This window comes from Rhynchophorus ferrugineus, unplaced genomic scaffold, assembly GCF_030347505.1.
Source record: "Rhynchophorus ferrugineus isolate W39M unplaced genomic scaffold, kcgeb_rfMv2 rfM1, whole genome shotgun sequence".
Lineage (NCBI taxonomy): Eukaryota > Metazoa > Arthropoda > Insecta > Coleoptera > Curculionidae > Rhynchophorus > Rhynchophorus ferrugineus.
The window spans coordinates 63,077,715-63,099,994 of record NW_027472580.1 but is presented as its reverse complement, the minus strand read 5'-3'; the positions used below and the strand labels follow the sequence as shown (position 1 = coordinate 63,099,994).

The following is a 22,280-nucleotide window of genomic DNA, read 5'->3' as shown; positions in this document are numbered from 1 at the left end:
CACTTCGAATGTTTTCCTTACATTTTTACATACTTCTCTAACAGTCTATAGTATTTTTCTTTTTGCTTAGTTCTAACTAATATTGACAGTTTTGCTCGTTTACATATCTTCTTAAAGGAAAACTGTCTTTGTTACTAAAGATTATGAAGGTTTCTTAGGAACGAATGATACTTAAGCTTATATAGTAATTCAATAGATTTTTTAATATAACAAAATTATTCCTAATTTATAGGCATTCAGCCTACCGACTGGTGACTGACCAACTTGGAGATCATCCCCGAAGATATCCGGTCTTACCCAGCCTGGTTATTGGCATGACTGGGATTATTTTTCCTTGTCGGATTTTGCAGACTTGCCTAAGAACAATCACAAATGTTAAACAATCACAAACATAAATTTACGACCATGCCCCAGCAGGATTCGAGCTCGCGACTAAGCTGACAATTTTACTATTCAAAGTAAATTTATCTTATTAATACATTTTAATTTATTTAGGTGGCTTGTCGTCAAACAATGGGATATGGCACCAGCTGATCGAGCAGCCATTATTGGGCACGAGGACCCGGCGATTCTATTGATTCGCGAACCTGAGTTAACACACAACTGGATACTGTTGTATGGGGACAAAAGTTATAACTGTAGCGACGGATGAGGTCGTTTCAGCCTGGAAAAGTGGGGGAGCTTAGTGGTGACGCGGTGCTAAGCTCCCAGCATGTCGACCAGCTCGCGAACAAGCGCGATATCAGAAGAACTTGAGCTGAGTTGTTGTTTGTGGAATGACTGAGATATGAAGTGCTTGATTTCTGAAGTGTCAGTTTCCCTATGAATTTGATTATTTCTGACAAACCATGGAGCATTTAATATTCTCCTGAGGAGCTTATTTTGGAAAACTTGAAGCCGTTTGACCTAGTTGGGTGTAACAAACTTGAAGTAGACATTAGATCTGTAGAGGAGCACGGACCGAATTAACATCCTGTAAAATAAGCATTTGATGGAAGTAGGAAGTCTGCTAGAAGGGCAGATCAGAGAAGATAGCAGGTTTGCTATTCCCGGACCTTTCTGGATTGCTTTCTGGATTTGGGAATGCCAACCGAACCGCCGTTCGAAGTGGAGACTTAGGTATGTGACGTTATCCAGCCATGGAATTATTGCGGTGTCGATCTTAAGTTGCGAGACGCGCAGTGAGCAACGCTTCTTATGGAAAATTATGGCTTGGGTTTTGAGGGGGTTGATTTGCAAACTCCAGAATTTGAACCGCTTGACCGCATGATCGAGCTGCTTATGTAAACGTTCATTAATTGTAACTTCAAACTTGGTGGCCGTGAAGAAAGCAGTGTCGTCAGCGTAATACGCGACGTCAATGTGCCCTTTTCTCGGCAGATCTAAAATAAAAAGGTTAAATAAGGCTGGGATTTGTTTACGACTGGAAAGTGATTCCCTGATCTTGACCTGGAAGGATCTGTTCCAGAGATAGGACTTGATGAGAGCGGTTAGGTCTTCTGGGAGGCCTAACCGCACGCACTTTGCAATCAAACCGTCGTGCCAGACCTTGTCGAAGGCTTTGGTTAGGTCAAGAAGGACTGCACCAAGCTTTTTACTTTTTACGTTGGTCAAGAGCATGATGAATGTGTGCGGCCAGACCAGGTAGCCTGATGGACGGATGAGTGGTGAGCGCGAAAGCCGAATTGTACATCAGGAATGATGTTTTCCTTTGTGAAAGAGTTGAGAGCGTAGAGTATTGCCCTCTCGGCAAGCTTCGAAATGACGCTGAGAAGTCTGATCGGCCTGTAGTCAGATGGAGATGATTTAAAATATTGTATTCATATTGTTTGTATTCAAATAAGTTAAAATACACAATAGCTTAAATAAAATATATATACATTTCATCTTCATTATATATACATACATTGTCTTTATTTTGTATTATTACATTTATCCAATAAATTATAAAAATATAGTTAATATTTAATTCAAATATATGTATACAACTACAACATCATATGTTAATGTAACAAATTAAATAATATAATCAAGGTAACACTTAATTCAATAAGACACTTGAAAACAAGGAGTACAAGGTTATAAGTCAATTTAAGGGTACAAGTTTGTTTCACAGTGTTTTAAATATTCTGTTTATATTTAGTTATTAATTATTAAATTAATATCTATTTATTTAATATATTTTGCTGTTTTATTTTCAATTTGGGATCAACTGATAGGAACTAAGAACTGATCACAGTAATTAGACAGATCATCTGTATTCCGTGAGGTGTATATATTGATTTTATCATCTACAAATCATGTAGTTTTAAAGATTTGTTTAACTTATATTTCTATATGATTATTTCTTATTTATATGATTGTTTTATTTTCGAATTAGCTATAATGGAAGTATTTATTACGTTCTTTTTTACTGACTCTTTTAGTAATATGAGTTACATTGTCCTATATAAATAATACGTAATTAAATAATCTGTGATGTTAAAATATGTTAGCTTTTTATTTTCTTGTCCCATTCTTCATATTTAAGCTTTGATTTTGATTGCTATCTGATTCATCATGTTATAAAAGTATGCAATTTTACTAATAATTTATCCAATCTAACCTTCGTTTGCAAAAAAGATTACGCGCCATATTTTCGTTGAGGATCTGCAATTTGAATGCTGAACTATATTCTGTACCAAATGTTTTACCACATTGTATGAATCGCCATAAAATATGCAAAAATCGCAAAAGCCTGTTTGATTACTTAACCTCCATGTTAACTAGAATATCAAGATCCGCCCCATTAATCGGCATGGACTGTTTTGTCCTGCAATCTAAATTTAAAATATCACTTTTCCCAATGGCCACCTTGTAGTTTAGTGACGGATGCTGGATTTTGTTTTTGGCCCTTCGAGGTTTCGTGGAGGGAAGATTCTTATGAAAATAAACACTAAAAAAGCACACACAATTCCCTTCCGCTAACTTTTCGTAACATTTTCAATAACTTTCTTACACTGTAAAACGACAAATATATATTTGGTGAATAAGGTTTATACCAACAGGGCTCAGATATTTTTAAACGACATTGTTTAAGCTTCTTAGCCACCCTCCTGGATGGCCTTCTGCTGTATTTTAAAATTGTAATATTGTAACAAGTAATAATTAATATAAGATATTCTTAAGAAATATATTAACAATATAATAAACTTAAAAATAACTTAGACTATAGATATCGTTTTTGTTTGTATATTTTGCACTCTCTCTTTTTATCCAAGATCAAGTACGAGACAATCCTAGAAGACATTCGGTCCTACCTAGCCCCGTTCTCATTTGGAGGGTTGTTCACACCTCGTCGATCACAATTGGAAACAATCGCCAATATAAATTTCCAATCATGCCTAGGCGGAATTCTAAATTGGGGCTAAGTCAATACTAATTTCTATATATTTTGGCCACTCTGACTATCATCCCGGCAATACTGTAGCTATAAACATAATTTGTAATGCCATATATAGCCCGTCCAATAAAACAGTCAAGACACGTTATTAAAATGTATGTTAGTACGTCGCAATATTGCCGCATCAAATTTGATTTTTGATTTACGATGAATTTTTCCCGATTTATAACTTTTAATTATTATCATTGATGTTTTAAGAATACTGCAAATATTTGGCAACGGAGACCAACCAACTAACCCAAATCTAATTTTCTGATTCGGATTCATTCGACTGCATGTTGCAAGGCATCAGATATCAATATATCTCTTTTTAACTAGAATAAAATGAAAAGGAAAAATCTGCTCTGGGTTTTAAACCAATTTTACATTTTTACAAACCGCAATTTGCAATATATTCGACGTTATCTAAGATATATGAGCATGGTATATTGTACACTGTACAACAGTCATATTATCAAAAATATATGTCTAGTAGTCTTATTTTAAAAATATATAGCAATTCCATTTATATTTAACCGATCAAAGTTAATTAACGTTAATTCAAAATTTGATGTCATTCCAATAAATTAGAACACTTGGGTTTCATTAACGCCGATAATTATTACTGCGCAACAAGTCTTATTGTCGGTAAACACTAGCTGACCAAAAATGGAACTTGTAAACGGCAATCAACCAAGTCGTGTGATTAATCAAGAATATAAATTAGGAAACTTGTTGATTTACTAGCGAATTAAAGATGAAAACTACTCGGAAAGGAAATAGGACGAATACACAACTAGGTCACTTAGTTGTGCCTAATGATGGTATTGAATTAAAAATTTGATTTACTGGGATTTGGAGGTGGATAGTAAATCTCTAATTCCAATATGAATTGGAATACTATCTTTCGTAACTTGTAATTAACTTTAATTACTGAACAAATTTTCAAACTTATTCAAGCCACAGCATAATCTATCCTTCATTGAATCTAATGGTTTCTTGGATTATATATAGCATATCGACCTCCACATCTTCAATCTAGAATCAATCGCCCTACTAGGATTTCTGTATTGTACTTTTGCACAGTTTACATTCTGTATTGTCTCTTTTTTAGTTACATTACATTGACAATGTTATTTAAAGAATTGACTAAAACATTATAGGCATAATAATGGGCATTAAGCATAATTGCAATTGTATCTGAATTATGTAACTGTAATTTTTAGATATATTAGATGCAGTTTTCGATATCAAGATAAGTGTTATTGTATGATTACTGTATGAACATAACTGTATTGTAAATTAAATACATAAGGTAACAATATAAAAGGACTCTGTGGTCATGCAATTGACACAATTTATTTATTTTACTTCCTTAATTATAATATATATTTCTTTTGTTGGAATGTATGCTTAATTATCTGTAAATTACATTAGTTAATTAATTTTTGTCAGTTGTTGAAGAAACAACGCGAGTTTTCATATTAATTATTCGTTTTTTAAAATTTTGCAAAAATGGTAAACATTGTTACCATGTAAATAATGTCTTGAAAATTGAAAGAAAAAATGACGACAAGGAGTTGGTGTTTAATTTTCAGCTAATAGGTTATAAATTGAACAACGAAAAGGTGAAGAGATGGGATATAAACAATTGATAATAAGATATACTTTTAAAATGGCTAGGCGATGCTGGTGAGAATGTTTGAGTCATTGGAGGTCGCGATTGGAGATTTGGAATATCATTCTAGAAATTAACTGTAAAATATCAACAAGTACAATATTAAACTCGTACAACAGTATTATTATCCAAACGCTGAAGCATACTTGATAATATCTATACATTATTATCTAATCTTAAAGTAATAGATTAAGTATGAATCTGTTATTGGTTTTTAATAACATTTTTTATATCATTTACGTGTATTGAAAGTTATGACTTGATGATTCAATTATTTTTGTAATTTAAGATAAAGTTATAGGTCTACGCTATTGTGGATATACTACTATTTAGATACCTCTAAACTGAAGCACCAGAGCATGTCAGGCATTAGCAGAGAATGTCGAACATGAGTGGTTAGTTAAGCAGTTCGAAAATTTACAGGATTTAAATTAATACTGTTCTGTGATCCTCTAAATATAACAAAGTTGTCCAATAATTCAAGAGTCTAATAATGTTTTGGGCAAAAATGCTCCTATTGAGGAAGATGTATCAGAATATCATTATTATATCAATGTAGAAAATATAATCAAAGATAAATGTGAAAGTGAGATAAATGTCAATAATAAGAAAATAGAATAGAAAATTGATACTCAAGAAGACGTGGACTGTGATGTTACTTCAAGTATATTAATGCTTAGAATACTACTAGAAAAGCAAGTAGAAGTTGCAAAGCAAGCTAGAAGAAGCAAGCAAATGAGGTAAAATAGGAGAATGCTACTGGTCGGGGTTGTAGCCGATAAGTTGACGCTTTATTCTTCTGCGGCATAATCTGACTTTAGAGATGTTTTGGCGTATGTGTACATTTTTGTTTATCTTATTCTTTCATTATATAACCCCAATATTTTCCATCAACCTAACCTATAATAGAACATTTCACGTGCATTTTGGTATTGTAAATGATTATTCATTTTTGGGTGGTGAGTAAATCTGCATTACAATTTATTATAAATATGATATAAATTGCAGCGATATCTTAGAAGTATAACATTTTACCTTCAGTAAATTTCCTATGAACAAAGCAATAGTCAAGGAATGGTATAAGTCTTTAAGTTGGTAGTGAATACGTTGACGAGCGCATAACTCGCACTTAACCAAATAAATAATCGATGAAAAGGTGAAATAATTGATTATAAATTACTTCAAAATCATAACGAAATTGCTGATGTTTAAATATTAATTGACTCGTGATATGAACATTTCTCTCATATGAATAGTGTTATAGTAAAATTTGTTTAAGCTCAGTATTGTTTATTTGTGAGCTTTGGACAAAAAATAACCGCAATTATGTACCAGACTAGACCAAATTCGGTCCCCGTTGCCTTGTGAGACATTTTTCTAATATTAAAAATTAAAAAAAATCCAAAACAGATTAAAACAAGAAAAGTGAATCGCTGAAAAGTTCAAGGCTATCCCAAGGAAAGGTTTTGAGAATTAGAAAAAGTACCGGCATCAGCGCATAATGTTTAACAGAGAATATTTTGAAGGATAACAATAATGTCGTTTAATAAATAAAATGATTTGTAAGAAATAAAAATTCCCATTCTTTTTTAACACCTCTACTGCACTAACAAGTATTAAAATATCTGTTAAATTTTAGTTTTAGAGTATCAACTTTAGTTAAAGTATTTTGACAGGAACAATGAAAGCTAAATAAATAAACTTTTTTATTTAAATAAAATATATATTTAACATAAACAATAATATACAATATATATTTACATTATATAGTACTATAAGATATTATTAAGTACTATATCTCTACATAGTTGACTATTTTTTAACCCACTGGCCACAAGTTCAAATTCATCAAGCAACTCTTGTGAAAATGGTTTGCTTACTAAATTGTTTATTAATAAATAAAAGTCTTTTAAACCAATATCTGATTCACTAAGAGTTCTATCTTTAATGTTTAATTCAACGTTAGTCACTTTCCCATTATCAACATATACACTTAATTTAACAACACAATATTCATCATCTAGTAATGGAATGTTCTTCCATAATTGAAATTTTGGGGTTTTTTCATATCTCCATGCCACACTGCAATATTGATTTCTAATATCTGTTATACCAGGAAAGAGCTGTTCATTAATATCATCTATTATTTTAAAATCTTTAAAGGTTATTGTTGATTTTTTATAATCTTGAATAAGAGCTGCCATAACTTCTTTCACTTGTATATCTTTATTTTCTTCTTTTAAATTAATTATAGGTGACTTTACAGATCTAGAAGCATTTGTTTTAATATCAACACATTCTCCTAATGAATTTTTTAAAGCAAGACTCAGGTCATTTTTGTTGGTATTCACTAATAGTGTGCAATGATGATAAGCACTGTTACGACCCAATTTTGATGCTGTTCCTGATATTTTCATATTTCCTATACACAAATCTTCTCTTGGTGTTATTTCTGAATTAATTTTGAATGAACTTTTTAAGCACCTGCAATGTTAAAGTGGAAAATTCAAAATAATTTCATTGCTTTGCTATCAATACCTGGATATAAGTTCCAAATTTCTTTTTCTATTATATGCCTTTCTATTAGTAAAAAATGTTAAATTTAAGTTTCCTAAGTCATGATAAACTGTTCCACCACCACTATTTCTTCTAGCTAGTTTAGTGCCACCTGCAATATATGGTAACATTGCAAAATTACATTCAATCCATGGATTCTGATGACGGCCAATTACAACACATGGCTTATTTTGCCATAGCATTAAAACTTCTTCATTAGTAAAATCTAAGTTGCTATAGAACCAGTCTTCTAAAGCTAAATTAGTGAAAATATCTGTTTCTTTAGATACGTATATTGATTTGCTAAATGTTTCAGGGACAGATGAATAACATCTATATCCAGTTCTGAATGCTTTTACACTTTTTATTGCTAATCTCATAGCTTGGTAATACCTAAAAATGTAAAGGGAAATTAAATGATAATGGTGGTTATAAAATTATTATTATATATGTGTCTGACACTAAAATTTATATTTTATATAAAATATTTAATCTTAATTATTTTCACATCATTTATAAATTTAAAAAAACGTGTGGTTATTTTAAAAAATGTCTTAAAACACTTGCACATTTGTCTTAAATTTATCTTAAAACACTATTACAATCGCAAGTGTTATTGTGTACAAAAACGAGGTTAGAATATTTTTATAGAACTACAGTATTATGTCATACCTACGATATTATTTATTTATATAGACAAAATTTTCAGATACACTAACTTTTATGCCAAGTGTTTATTGTATAATTAAAATGGGAAGAACTAAGAAAATCAAGTTTAGTTATTTACACTTCTGGAACAAGCAGGTTAAATCGATTTTCTGTATCGTAGGTTGCCTACAGATGGGAGCAAAATCAATGAACGTAGCAAAGAATATGAGCGAAGAGGCAAATAGTTGTGTTTACACAATCTAATTCAATCCATTGACAAAGTGTACTAATAGAGCTATCCCTATTCTCTCTTATTTTTGTACACATGTTCATTAATAGCTAGGAAATACATTTCTAATAATTTCGAACATCTTTTAAGACAATATGTATAATTCTATAAAAAAGTATAGGCGTGTTTTTGGTGTCTCTTCTGAATATAGATATAGATATAGATAAACTGATCAATGGTAAAAAAATCCAATTTTTAGTCAATATATTAAAATAGAATGAGAATTATTCTAAAACTGATTAGTAAAATAATTAAGTGTCCAGTGTTACTTGATTTAATTTATGTGAATTGTATATCCAACTCAGACCAGAATATAATTAAGATATGAAACTCTTTGTGTTAACGAAATTTTATGTATTGGTTTTTTATATTTTTTATTTTAAGTACATTAAATTACTAGGTCTGTATCGGTTAATTAAAAGTAAATTTCTGATCCAAAATTTAAACAAATATATTGTTTTTTAATATTCATTCTAATTAATAATTTTAATGGTTAATATTATTCCCTAATTTGGTTATAAGTGTTGTTATTTAATATTGGTTTGAGAAAGACATCCTTATATTTCATATATTTTGTTTGTATTTTTATAAACATATAATATATAAGTGATATCAGGTTTTTATTTTTATGTTGCTTGATTAGAAACTTAATTTTAAAATTATTTTGAAAAGTAAAAAGAAAACCCGTGTTCAGCTATTAGGTTTCATTAAAAAACATATTTTGCATAATGCAATAAAAAAAATTCTTAAAAAATTTGAAAATAATATCCATAAGTACCACTTAATTTGAATAAATACATTTTAAAATGTATTTGTCGAAGATATTGTGACTGATAATATAGATACATTTTGCTTTGCTTATATAAAACGTATTGGAATAATTACTTTTAAAGGTGAGCTATATATGTTATGAGACATCATATAATTTGTTCTAACGTCCAAATAAGACGGCATTCTCAACAATCTTTCTTGAACGACCATAGAAATTGAGTTTCAATTAATTTGAAATATGTAAATTATAACGTGTCACGATTCATAAACTTTATTATAAAATTGGTCAAATGGATACCACATCAAATAATCCATGAGGACATTGCCGCGCATTATTTGATTAGTAAACAATTTCACTTGTTTATTGATTGAATATGTCATAAAAATATTTGATTGTAATAATTCTTGAGTGTTTGGACAACAAGCAAGCTTAATAATAAGTAAACTGGACAATATATTAATGAAATCAACTGGAGAGAAATAATTTTTTTTAATATTATATATTAGATTTTTTATCACGAGGCAGAATTGTTATTTATTTATTGATAAAGTGTATAAACATTTGTTGAGCAGAAAAGTTCTCTAATTACTTTATGATAATGATTACATGTCTCTCTGGAAGTTCGCGAACACATCAAAAACTTCTGGATCTGGGATTATTTCTTCCCCTGCTTGCAGACAAATTTTGATTGCTTTTCATACAACTAATGTTGTGGCTATTAAGTTTAGAATTCTGGATGATTTGAATTTTAATTAAGTAGACTATTTCCAATTTAAAAGATTAAATTCTTCAAATTTAATCTTGCCAAATGTTTGAGCGAGATTCTGAGACTAAAGATGGTGGAGTCAACAAGATATATCAGAAGATCTTATGTTACTTCCAACTGTTATCTTGCTACTTACCTGAATAATTATTAATCACTCCGGTAATCAAACTAAATTCCTTCTGAGGCTATCTTTACGTTAGACACTCGCTAGTATGGAAAATATTTGTTTTGGTAATTACTTAAGATGGGGTTGTTAATCGGTGACTCTGTTTCACGAAGACAAATTAACTTAAAATTTTAATTTTTCTTTTGTAAATTTGGCGCCTTATTCTATACACGTGTATATTCTGTTTTGACAAGAAATTTTGATGACAAAAAATGGGTCATCATTTAGGATGTAATTCCGCTATGGTTATTATTATGGAATTTTGTAAAGTCGTATCACTTTAACCGCTTAAATATAGCTAAATCATTGAATACGTATATTTCATATGTGCCCTTTTAAATATTAGGGGTGTGCATGTATCCTGGTAATTTTTTCACTTTTCCATTATTTTGTACACATTTTTCTTATCTTCCTGGTACCATGAGAATATTGTGTGGCTGACATGTGGTAAATAGAGGGAGCGATTTCTGGTGCAGATTTGTTATGTAATTGTATGACTTTTCTTACTCCATGATGATGTTCTATAGTAACAATTTCATTAAATTTTAGCAGCTCGTATACACAGCAAGATTTTATAATCATGAACAATTCTCTTCTGGATTGATCCACAGTCTTTTACATCAGTCAACTGCGATGTTAAAATAAATTGAAATACATAATTTTCAAACTATTTTAAATAATTTTTCTTTTTCATGTAAAATTCTCCAAACATTTGATTCTCTAAATGAACAATCTGAATGTTTTTTAATAGTTTGGGCAGGGTTCTTTTTAATTTTTCACTCAGGTTTAACATACAGTATCAATTATTATTTGAATCCACGATCAGCAAAATCATCATCAGTTTAACATTTGTTTACACTAACACTTTATATTTTCGCCAATATATATATATATATATATATATATATATATATATATATATATATATATATATATATATATATATATATATATATATATATATATATATATATATATATATATATATATATATACTAGGATTGATATAGATCAACCAGGGATCAACCAACCAAACTGTTAACCAGGGAATGAATTGAATCGATGAGATTGTGAATCGATAACAATAAAATGTATATCACTTCTCGCTGACAATGCCTTCTTTTTATTGTAGTTGCTGTTTTTTCTTTGCCTCTGCATGACAAAATCACAAGAATTGACTATATTGTTTACATCCCTGACCAATATACTCGACTCTACAGTTTGGTAGCTCTTCTTCTATTAGATTGCTTATTGATGTTCGTTCTAATGTTATTTTCATCTTCAAGTAACTATATCTTAAAACGTTAATGGTCTATGCGGTTATCAGTCCAAGCGTAAAGCTTTAAGTTCAGATATAGTTGATTGTCGTTTTGATTGAAGACGTATTTATTGTTGTTCAGTACGTTGTTCCATGCAAAAAAACGTTGATGAGTGTTAATATAGCTACGTTTAAACTTTCAGTGTTGTGCTGAGGTTTGACTATTCTAGAACAATATATTACTGATCCACCAAATTTTGTCATATTTAAAGTAGCAGCTATGCTGCTAACCCCTACTGTCATCGAACAGTAAAGTCACTCAATCTTTAACGGCCGAAATGTTACGAGATCTCCACAAAGATTTTGTGATCTAATTAGATATTATTATTTACTAACTTATTTAACGATCAGTACGGAGACACATAACATAGATCTTACAAATACATTAACATCTACATTAACAAGGTCATATACTCAATGTATTTTTAACGAATAACAATATTCTAAATTAAAATATTATTAATAAAAATTTCCCACAGTTTACCACAGCCATATTATGACTTTTAAAAACTTGACATCCGATTTTTAACCGGAGAACCAACCACTATATCATGTATTATATACGAGTTACAAAAGAATATAGCAATGAAAGCAATTTACGAAAAACAAGTGGATTATTGCTGCTGTTTTTCTGTAGCAATTTATTTCATTTTATAAATAATATATATGTGCACCTGGAAAATCTGCGAAATGAGTTTTTTTTCGTATCATATTAGCTTCTCGTTTGATATATCGCCATAAAGCAAATGAAGTACATTATGTGGGAAATAAAATGTTACACATAAAACCCCGCGAGGGTTTCTCGAGTTAATTATGGAATTATTTCACAGGATTTATATTTATAACGTGATTTTATTATTCAACAGTTAATTTTATTTTATATCAATATGTTCATATATATTTGTTGTATTGAGAGAAATAATACACAATTTTGATTGCTGATTGATTTTAAGTTTAAAACTTAATATTATATATAGTAATTAAAATTATTTTAATATTATATATTGTATATATAATATAGTTTTAACGATATTTTTAGGTTTTTTTTTAATTTATAAAAAACACTTAATTGTTAAATTGTTAAAACGTTTTGGAAACGTAAAAGTTTTCTGGATTTATTCAATATAAATTTCATTTTCAGCATACCAAAATAAATAGAAATCTGTTGAAAATACTCAAGTGGTTTTTTTATTGTAAACCTGTTTTATTATTATACTATTTTTGATTTGCAGATAAATAAAATTTTCTCCTATCAATAGATGAATAGAGAAAAGTGAAGAACATAATATACAATATAAATACTACAGTGCAAATGAACTAGAAGATAGGTTACAGCCTTTAAAGTAGAAAAAAAAATTTAATTAACAATTATTATTAACATAACTTCTATAAATTATATTTTCGTCTATTAATTAATAAAAAGCAAATAGCTTACTTATTAAAAGGTTTTGTGGAAACATTTTTGAATTTTAATATATAACATATTATGGTTTAGAAATTTAAAGGTAAAATCAGTATATAATTCAAACTTATAACAAAAAGTTTCAATCGAAGTTACAGATGAATGCCCAAGAGTCGTGAGAGTGAATCAGAAAGAAAAGAAATTGATAGGACACGATTTGAGAGGTAAAAGTTTTTGAAAATATATTTATAGTACAAAAAACATTTACGTTATTTTTAAATCAATAATTCAGTTTTTATTGTGAAAGGACTCAACATTATACTTGACTCAAAATATCGTCATTCGCCAATCTGTTTGTCAAATTTTCCATTTTGGCGAAAATATTGTGACTGATGATATAGCTAGATTTTAGATTTGCTTATTTAAAATGTATTGGAATGGTTTGAAATGTTTAAATTATAATCTTTTAATATTTGCTGAGCTATGTATAGGTCACCTTATAACTTGATTTGATCCCCAAATAATATGCCATGATCAACAATCTTCGTTGAACGGCAACATAAATTAAGCTTCCATTAAATCGTTATACGTCAACTACATCATTTAAAAAATAAACTATGAATTTCGAATGTCAAAAATAAACATTCTTCAAATTTAATCTTGTCAAATGGTTGGGCTAGATTCCATAAGATTTTACTTTTCCTCCAACTGCTATTGATATAAAAGTATATAAAATAACTTGATATACTTGAATCTGAAAGCATATAAAAGACGAAAGAGTTAATGAAAATCTATTGAGAGTACAAATAAAATCCGCGTTTTTTAGTTCAAGGATTCATCTTTTATTGTGAAGGAACGTAACATTATATTTTCATTATATTACTTAATTAATTAAATTAATAAATAATTAATATTAATGTTTGCCTTATTTTGCAATAGTCTTCAGAAACATTCATCAGAAATCTTATTTAAGGGCTTCCCTGTAGAATTTCCAATATGTGGTCAAAGTGAAAATGTTGCAAAATATTGCTGATTTCTGATTGTTTCTTTAAATAGTCAACATAAATCCATCAATTACAATTTACAGATCTCTCATGTATTGCTAGATTAGAATTCCTTATTCTGCATATCTTTGAAGAAAAGAAAATCATACAGTATATTGTGGTTAAAATTAGCAAATATGAAATTTCACATCGTACAATTGGAAATCCTGATAAGCGTAGAGATATTTTTTTTGCATTTATTGGTTAGAAGTGGTAATGGAAATAGCATTCCGAAAAAGTTATTCGTTAAGATAACGTAATGTGTTATTCTCTGCCAGTGAGATAGTTTGGTTTTGGTTTGAGGTAATTATGCCGTTTTTAGACGAATTATTAGCGATATGTTAAAGGGAGACAAATGTTAGCATGTATTTTAATAAGCGATACCTACTGGCAAAAATGTGTAATATATATCAATATAAGTAAATATTTAACAATCTAATCTAACCGTTGAATTCAATGATTTCACATTTTTTTCAATAAATAAATATAAAAATATTAAATAAATATTAATTAATAAATTACTATTATAATAATATAAATTTTAAATTAATAATAAACAAATATTTCGTTACTATTGAGTGTGATTCAATCTATACTGGCGCGATATCGATCTATAATCAGAGAAAGCTGATAATAAGGCAATTGCATTTTTGATGTTCTTTAATTTTGTTTGATTTGGAGAAATCCACTGCTGAAGCTCATCACTTTTAGAAACTTGATTGATGGTGCTCCTCCGTCATTTCTCAGTTATCGGTTTTGGTTTTAAATATTTCAATGTTATGATTTTGATGTTACAAAGAACGACATAGAGGACCAAGAAAGTTCAAGAGCAAAGATTTGTAAAAATCTCAAACTTTCAGAGCACTTTCATATAATTTAGCAGTTGATGAATTCTGTTGTTGAAACGGTTTCCAGATATTTATGTACAATATATATGGTTCAAAAGAAGGGAAAATATCTACCATTTATTAAAAATGCCATTTCAATACATATCAATATAGTGGCTTAATTGATCAGCAGGAAGAGATTTCTGTGGCGTATTGTAACTAGCGATGGAAAGTGAATCCACTAAGATCTGGGCAAAAATTTTGGGTTACTGAACGAGCCCTAGTTACACACACTGATGCGAAATAAAATTACTGATTGCTGTATTTTTTCCCTTCTTTGTTCTGCGCCATGACAATCTGTTTTACAGCAATGATCCACTATGTAGTCCATCTTCTTCTTGCCCTCCTTTTCTACTCAGCGCCAATGTTAGCTTATATGTATGTTGCGTAAACATCCTCTGGTGATTTATTTTATTTATATTATTTCTGGCCTTACTGTTCGCACATCGAGATCCAGATACATCTATCTACTTCTCATGTTTTGAAGAATATTTAACATATTCCTTAAAGCCTTACTCTGGAACCTATAGAATAATTTAATATTGTTGTTGGTTGTTGTGTCCCATAGTTGAATGCCGCATGTCTAGATTGGCTTAATTATGGGTTTGTATACCATCATTTTAATCACAATGTTTGTTTGAGAGTGGGGAGTTTTATCCTATCTGTTAACCAACTCACACTACGGAGCCTGTTGTGTTATTTACGCTTGGTTCAGATGTGCTTCTGCCAAATTAATCTATAATTATAAAGGCCCAAGTATTTTGCATATTCCCCTTGTGGGATGTGTCCATATATAATTTTACAGACGAATAGGTTTCCGTTAGCAGTTATTGGATGACTATATGACTGAGCTGAATCAAACAGTAGATGTCTACTGACTTCAATCGAACAAGTTAAACGACGTATTATTTCAAAAATAACATCAAGGGCGAATATCAGACTACCTAGTATAATAGTCAGTTAATATATACGATGCAATAGTTGTGAAGAGTAAACTGTTTCAGCTCTAATAGGAAGTTCTGCCGCATTTAGAGCTTTAACCAGACATCTCCTTCTGATTACCACTTTTTAAAATTGAGGCAGCATAATTTGGCTAGCATACGGATTTGAAGTGATGAAGAAGTACGAAAATGGATTGATGATTGGATCGCTAGAAAATGACCGTCGTTTTATTCAACACTGTATTACCGTGTTGCCAAAATTATGAGGAAAAGTTGTAGTAAATGATGAAACATATTTTTATTAATATATATTAATCGATATATATTAATAAATAACGTTTTTACATAACCAGGATACATGCAACCACCGAATGGTTAGTTACACTTAAGAAAACTGTACTCAAAGTTATTTGTGAGATACCACAAACATGGGTTGCTGGAGAAGAAAACCTGAAACAGATAGCATTTCTAAAATTGATTTTCTTAAGTAATCCAAGGAAAAACAGTCTAACAATTTCAAAAGGCCTGATTTACATAACTCAAAAAAATACATTAACAGATGGATCACCCTATATATTCAAGAGTTCATTTAATAGGGCTTTATATGTGGAGCTATAATTTATCTTCATCAGTGAGGTCGAAATATGTTTACTTTACTTTCTGTTTCATATCAGGAAACAACTTGTTGCTTCCTTTTCACGCAACTCCGTAATAATGTTTTGAACTTGTCTGTTTTCCAGCCGCCAATGGAAATCTAAAAAGTACCTCCCACTTTAATAAGACGCGTCGTCGACTTTAAACGGCTCCAGTAACTGCAAATGAGAAAGACGAATCTGCCCGGGGGTGGTTCATGGACTTTTTTACTCTTTAATTTAGCAGGCCAAACGGTTGTTGATGCTTTCGCAGGAAACATATTTACATGAAAGGCGACTACGTTTCACGGCTAAAAGTAATGAATGCTTTCTTAAAGAATAATTAAGGGATTTACACAATTTTTTGATAATTTAAATGTTCGTTAATAAAAATCATTAGAATGAATCTTATGAATGATATAATGTTTTTAATATTTGTTATATATTTAGTTCTTTATAATTAATCTATATAAATAAAAATGAATTGCCAGATATATATACGCGCATATCTTCAGATTCACTGTTCGAAATTGGATAATTGTTTTTTTGGTATATTAGTTACTGTCAGGACAAGGTTTGTTCAGAAAAAAAATCATATAATATCAACAGACAGATTGACGTTTAAAATTAAGTACCAATTTATATTCGTGTTTAAGGAATATATTTATTTTTTTCAAAAAAATATCCATATATCTATCAAAAAAATTTCGATATTTTTTCGGCATCCCTAGTTCAGTGTGTTCATATTCTTCTTTTATCGTAAACAGAATGTAAGATTTTAGTAACTGTGGATGTGTGGATGATTAATGTGTGTTAACTTACAGTCCCGTATGCAGTATTTTCTCAAAAGTCTGAGATATATCCAAGAATGCGGTTGAGTAATATATTTTATATTTTAGCATTTAGATGTAGCATTTCAGGTACATTTTCTTAAGAACTTTTGACGTTACAGGTATATTTCATATATGTTTTATTTTATAATCATAAATTGGTGTATTAATATATTAAATTTGTACTTAATTAATTTACCTGTAAATAATTTACAAGCGAGATGAATGCGCTTTTTTATATGTGGCAATTTTTATACAATAACATAAGTGCATGTGGTTTGATTCACAAATGATGTTATTCTTTGGTTATGGGAAAATTTTATATAACTTCGTGGAACCATTTGACTTTGAGTCTTTGTGTAGTTCCTATTTGGTTAAGTAACAATAGCGCTTTACTATAGATTGATAAATCAATCTGCTTGAAAATTGTTGACAATTTTTAATATTCAATTTCTAATTTAATCTATCACTGAGAGGTTTTCTGTTGATTTTGCTTGAGAAATTAGACATCTATCAAGGGATAAAATTAGGTTTCTGTGTTTTGGACACATAGTAAAATGGGCATGGATAAAGTTCGAGCTCTACCCCATTTGTTGATTTTGTTAATCATATTGACTAGATATTGCTTCGAAAATATTACATTTTTGAGCAGATATTGGAATTAATTAATTGATACTAATGATTTAAGTAGAATTAATTTGGAAAAGTTGATTGTTAAACATATTGCTTGCTATAGTATACATATATCATATCATCATTCCATTTCTATTCTTCAAGTTCCTCGGGAACACATTGTTTTAAGTCACAGTTCATTAAAAGACACATTTCTTGTAATCATGTGAAATGAACGCATCATTTTGAACTCTCAATTTTATCGTATATTTTGGAGCATACCGACCGTTTTACTTCTGTACGCAATTAAGGGCATTAAATTTAGTCATAATTTATAGACCACACTCTACGTAAAATGTAAATATTCTCTCTTTTTTTCATAGTTGAACAAGCAATTCACAGATACTTGTTTATATTTCCTGGGTTATTTATTTTCAAGAATTTTAGTTATTACCTAAACTTTATCTATTGATAAACCACTTTCCAATGATATATTTCAGTCTTAAAGTTTGAAGAAACCACTTCAAGCCCATGTGAAGTAGATCGACGAAATACGACAGGCTTGGATAGCATTTTTTAATATTAAAATAGTGAACTAAAATTGTCATATCGGGAATAGATTGTAGGAAGGGAATAAGTTGTTAAATCTATATTTAGCACAAATTTTATTATTTATGATATTTTAACTTTATACTAATATTCTTTTCACAGAAGACCTTCTGAAATTAAAGATTAAAAAAACATGAATTGCCTCCGGATAGTTTTTTTTTCATTTGCAGTTACTGTCAACCTTTAAATTCAGTAGCGCGTATTATTGAAGAGGGGTGACTCCGTGGGTTCTCATTGACTGAAGGAACAATGTACATGGTCGCGCTATAATAATGTGAAGAAGAAGCAACAAGTTTCCTCTTAGGTAGTGCGAAGTGCTTTTAGGGAAGATAAATGAACATACGAACAAATTGACCTATGGTTTTATATTTTTATGTATCTAAATACAAATATTTCTTATTATGTCTTTTGAACTTTGTTTTTGCGTAAAAAGTTATATAATACTGATATCAATTAATATAATTTTCTGTAATAAAATACGCCTTTAAAGTATTTATTTTCGGATTTTTTTGATTGTTAAAATTGTTTTAATTTTCATTTCTTAAAACTTATTTGAGTATGGATTATATGAATACAGAAAATCGCGACACTCATCTCAACATGAATTCGTATGGAGCAGAATATTTTGCCTTTACCACATATGACCAAGAATTAAGCATTCAATGCAATGATAATCAAAACTTAAGCTATTTGTTAAAATAGTATACGTTGATTTATAATTTACTAGCGACCCGCCCCGGCTTCGCACGGGTGCAATGCTGATACTAAATTAAATACACTACAGAAAAAATATGAACGTTGTATATAAAAACATAGCGGCCCGCTCCGACTTTGCACGGGCATAAAATATATATGCCTATGTCACTCAATGAAAACATGATTAAAATCGATCTAGTATTTTTGGTTCATTCATTACTGCCCTTGGCCTGCACGCATTAAATTTGGAGTAAAACAATTCCTCTTCCACTATACTTACTATGAAGATTTCCTGCTATCTTTGGAATATCTAAATTCATACAATTTTTATTACATTACACATTTTTAAACGCAAATTTTAAATTTGTAATATTTCCGAAAATATTTGTTTAATTTACATGCTGTAAGGAACCATATTGATCTATATTAATTGCACACTGTATTTAAGGTACTTAATTCGATAAGGATTAATGCCGTATTGCTTAAAATAGCTTCGTAAATAAGCCATTTTCTCACGTAAAAAGTAAACAATAAAAATGGTTAATGTGGGTTATCCCTAAAAGATAAACATATACCATCGCGGACTTTTTTGTAGACCTTTTTATGGTGTACAATACTGTAGTACATTAATTTGATCTAACTCGTAGGGTTAGGCAGCGTTTTTGCTAATTGCTAAATAAGCCTAAAAAAATAGGTTAATTTACGACATCACGTTAGAAATCTCTAAAATTAGCAATGTTGCCTTAGTATATTATGCATGTATTATACATATAAACCTTCCTCTTGAATCACTCTATCTATTGAAAAAAACCGCATCAAAATCCGTTGCGTAGTTTTAAAGATTTAAGCGCACATAGGGATATAGGGACAGAAAAGGCGACTTTGTTTTATACTATGTATTGATTAGTAGAGGAGATACCCTTTTTGAATAGATTTTACGTTATTTTGGCGTTTAAATTCCATGTGTTGATGGACAATGGCATAGCAGAAAAAAACCTCCGAGGAATATTGACAAAAATTATTGTCTAATGTATAGTCTCAATTTAAAATTAAAAAGTTGGAATTTCTTTCATTCTTTTGTACTAACATATAAAAAATTATGAGTTAAGTATTAAAATGTTGTTGGAAGGTCATTTTAGCCTGTCCGAGATTCAGCTTAATTTCCAGTATCTAAAAATTGCTATTCAGCTACCATATATCATCAAACAGAGTAAGGGCCAATTGGAATAAGTGGAAGGGCTGGTAGCAATGTGGGGGCTAGTTAAATTTTCTGTTAGTTTAAATTCTTCATCTGTTAAAGAGATCATGCAAAAATGAAAATTATTATTATTTTAAAACTTTTTTAAACAATATTGTAGTCTAAAATAATATTAAAAAAATTCTAAAATATCAAACTGATATGGAATGGAATTTGATACTATTACATCTTCAATAGTTATCAGCTATAGATTTTCAGCTACATTTTCCCTTAAAAATTTGTGAACATGTATACATTTCCGTTTATGAAATAATAATTCCAATATAAACAATTTGAAGAGAAATACTCTCTATATCCTTGTAATATTCAGTATATACTCATAAAAGTCGAAGCACCGCCATCTAGATTGTTCAATTAAACTTATTCTCAGCATCTTGCCAGGGCTGTTATCTAATTTTCCGACAAAACGGAAATTTAATTTTTCTAATGAAGGAAGCCATGCTGTTCTAACTTACCCTATTGGGTTAATAAAAAGTTCGGTCCCTTCACTCAGTTTAAGATTTAACAGAGGGGCAAAATTTTACTCATTGTCCTTATTGCTCTAATATTATTCACAGTGATATGTCATAACATTATTTTTGTATCTTATAATATAATTTGATTTCAATGTTATAATTAATATTAAATCAATAAGGTTGATATATCAGAACCTGAAATAACAGCAGTATTTACAAATAATTATGGCATTTTTAGTGTTGCTAATTTAAATATCTTTACAAATCATTTTGTTCAATTTATTCTAAATTCAGTTATCTTTGTCTGTAGATTTTTCTTGAAATAATTGAATGTTAGCTAAAAAAGGATATTTTTATAGAAAGTGAGTGTGTAAGTATATCTTAAATAAAAGTGTAAATCATCGTATGTTGATTTACAAATGATATGCAACAAAGATGTTAGAATATGCAAAATAAATATGACATTTTGTAAGCATTCGTTTTATAAGAAAATAAATTTTAATATGGAAAATCATTTTCTACAAAAATAATATAAGACTTAAAATAAAACGTAATATATAGTGTGAATAAAGTACAAGAAGTAAAATATAAATAAAGGTTTATCATATGGGATAAAATTGTGTACAATAGTGTATAAAGGTAATAAGCAGTTGTGATAATTTAAGTTTGAAGTTATTATGAAATTTACCTCTTAAAATATAACCGAGGTTTTTGAAGTAACTAAATAATTTTACACAGTGAAATTACAAGATATCTATAATGATGCACTTAAGCATTAAGCTAAAGCACTTAAAGAAAACCTAACGGACACCGCGACTGCATAAAAAGAGTATGTTTTAGTTAGATGTTGCATTGACACATACGCAATCTTATAAGTTTATTTCAATTCGACAATCGTGAAAAAATCTTGCTTGACTGAATCAAGTTTATTATTATTTAAGTTCGTAAGTTTAGGTTAATTTCAAAATTTTAAAAGGGTAATTAGATGACTTCGGGCCAGGAATATGTGGGGAATGTGATTCTATATGTGATGCCTATTACTATATGTATAATTGCAATTGTAATAACGTAAATAAGTTTAAATTAGTCGGTTCATTTGTGGTAGTTGGAATAAACCGACACCAGTGTAACAAAGACTATTTTCCTTATTAAGACAAATGTGTTTAATGTTTTTAAATTATTAATTATGAAATCAAAATACAATGGGCGTTAGTAATTTGCCCTCTTTGACGGGTATACAGTGAAAGAGCTGGCGGTGGATCAATAAGCTATTGTGGTCGGTTTTCTCTTGTCGTTCAGTT

The 22,280-nt window shown here is 29.5% G+C and overlaps 2 protein-coding genes across 3 annotated transcripts in view; both read right to left on the bottom strand.

Moving 5' to 3' along the window:
- The window catches only part of LOC143198751 (uncharacterized), a 292,680-nt gene that overhangs the window by 105,539 nt on the left and 164,861 nt on the right, over nucleotides 1–22,280 (bottom strand). The gene's annotated exons all lie outside the window — the stretch shown is intronic.
- On the bottom strand, nucleotides 6,801–8,467 carry LOC143199209 (lipoyl amidotransferase LIPT1, mitochondrial-like). 2 transcript variants are annotated; one of them, XM_076409029.1, is made up of 3 exons: nucleotides 8,328–8,467; nucleotides 7,638–8,048; nucleotides 6,801–7,583 (listed from the first exon to the last, which is right to left on the bottom strand). In XM_076409029.1, exons 2-3 carry the CDS (start codon nucleotides 8,033–8,035, stop codon nucleotides 6,872–6,874), a joined length of 1,110 nt encoding a protein of 369 aa, XP_076265144.1. In that variant the 5' UTR covers nucleotides 8,036–8,048; nucleotides 8,328–8,467; the 3' UTR covers nucleotides 6,801–6,871. The 2 variants fall into 2 exon arrangements, with proteins under 2 accessions (XP_076265144.1, XP_076265145.1); XM_076409030.1 differs by having other exon boundaries at nucleotides 8,332–8,457.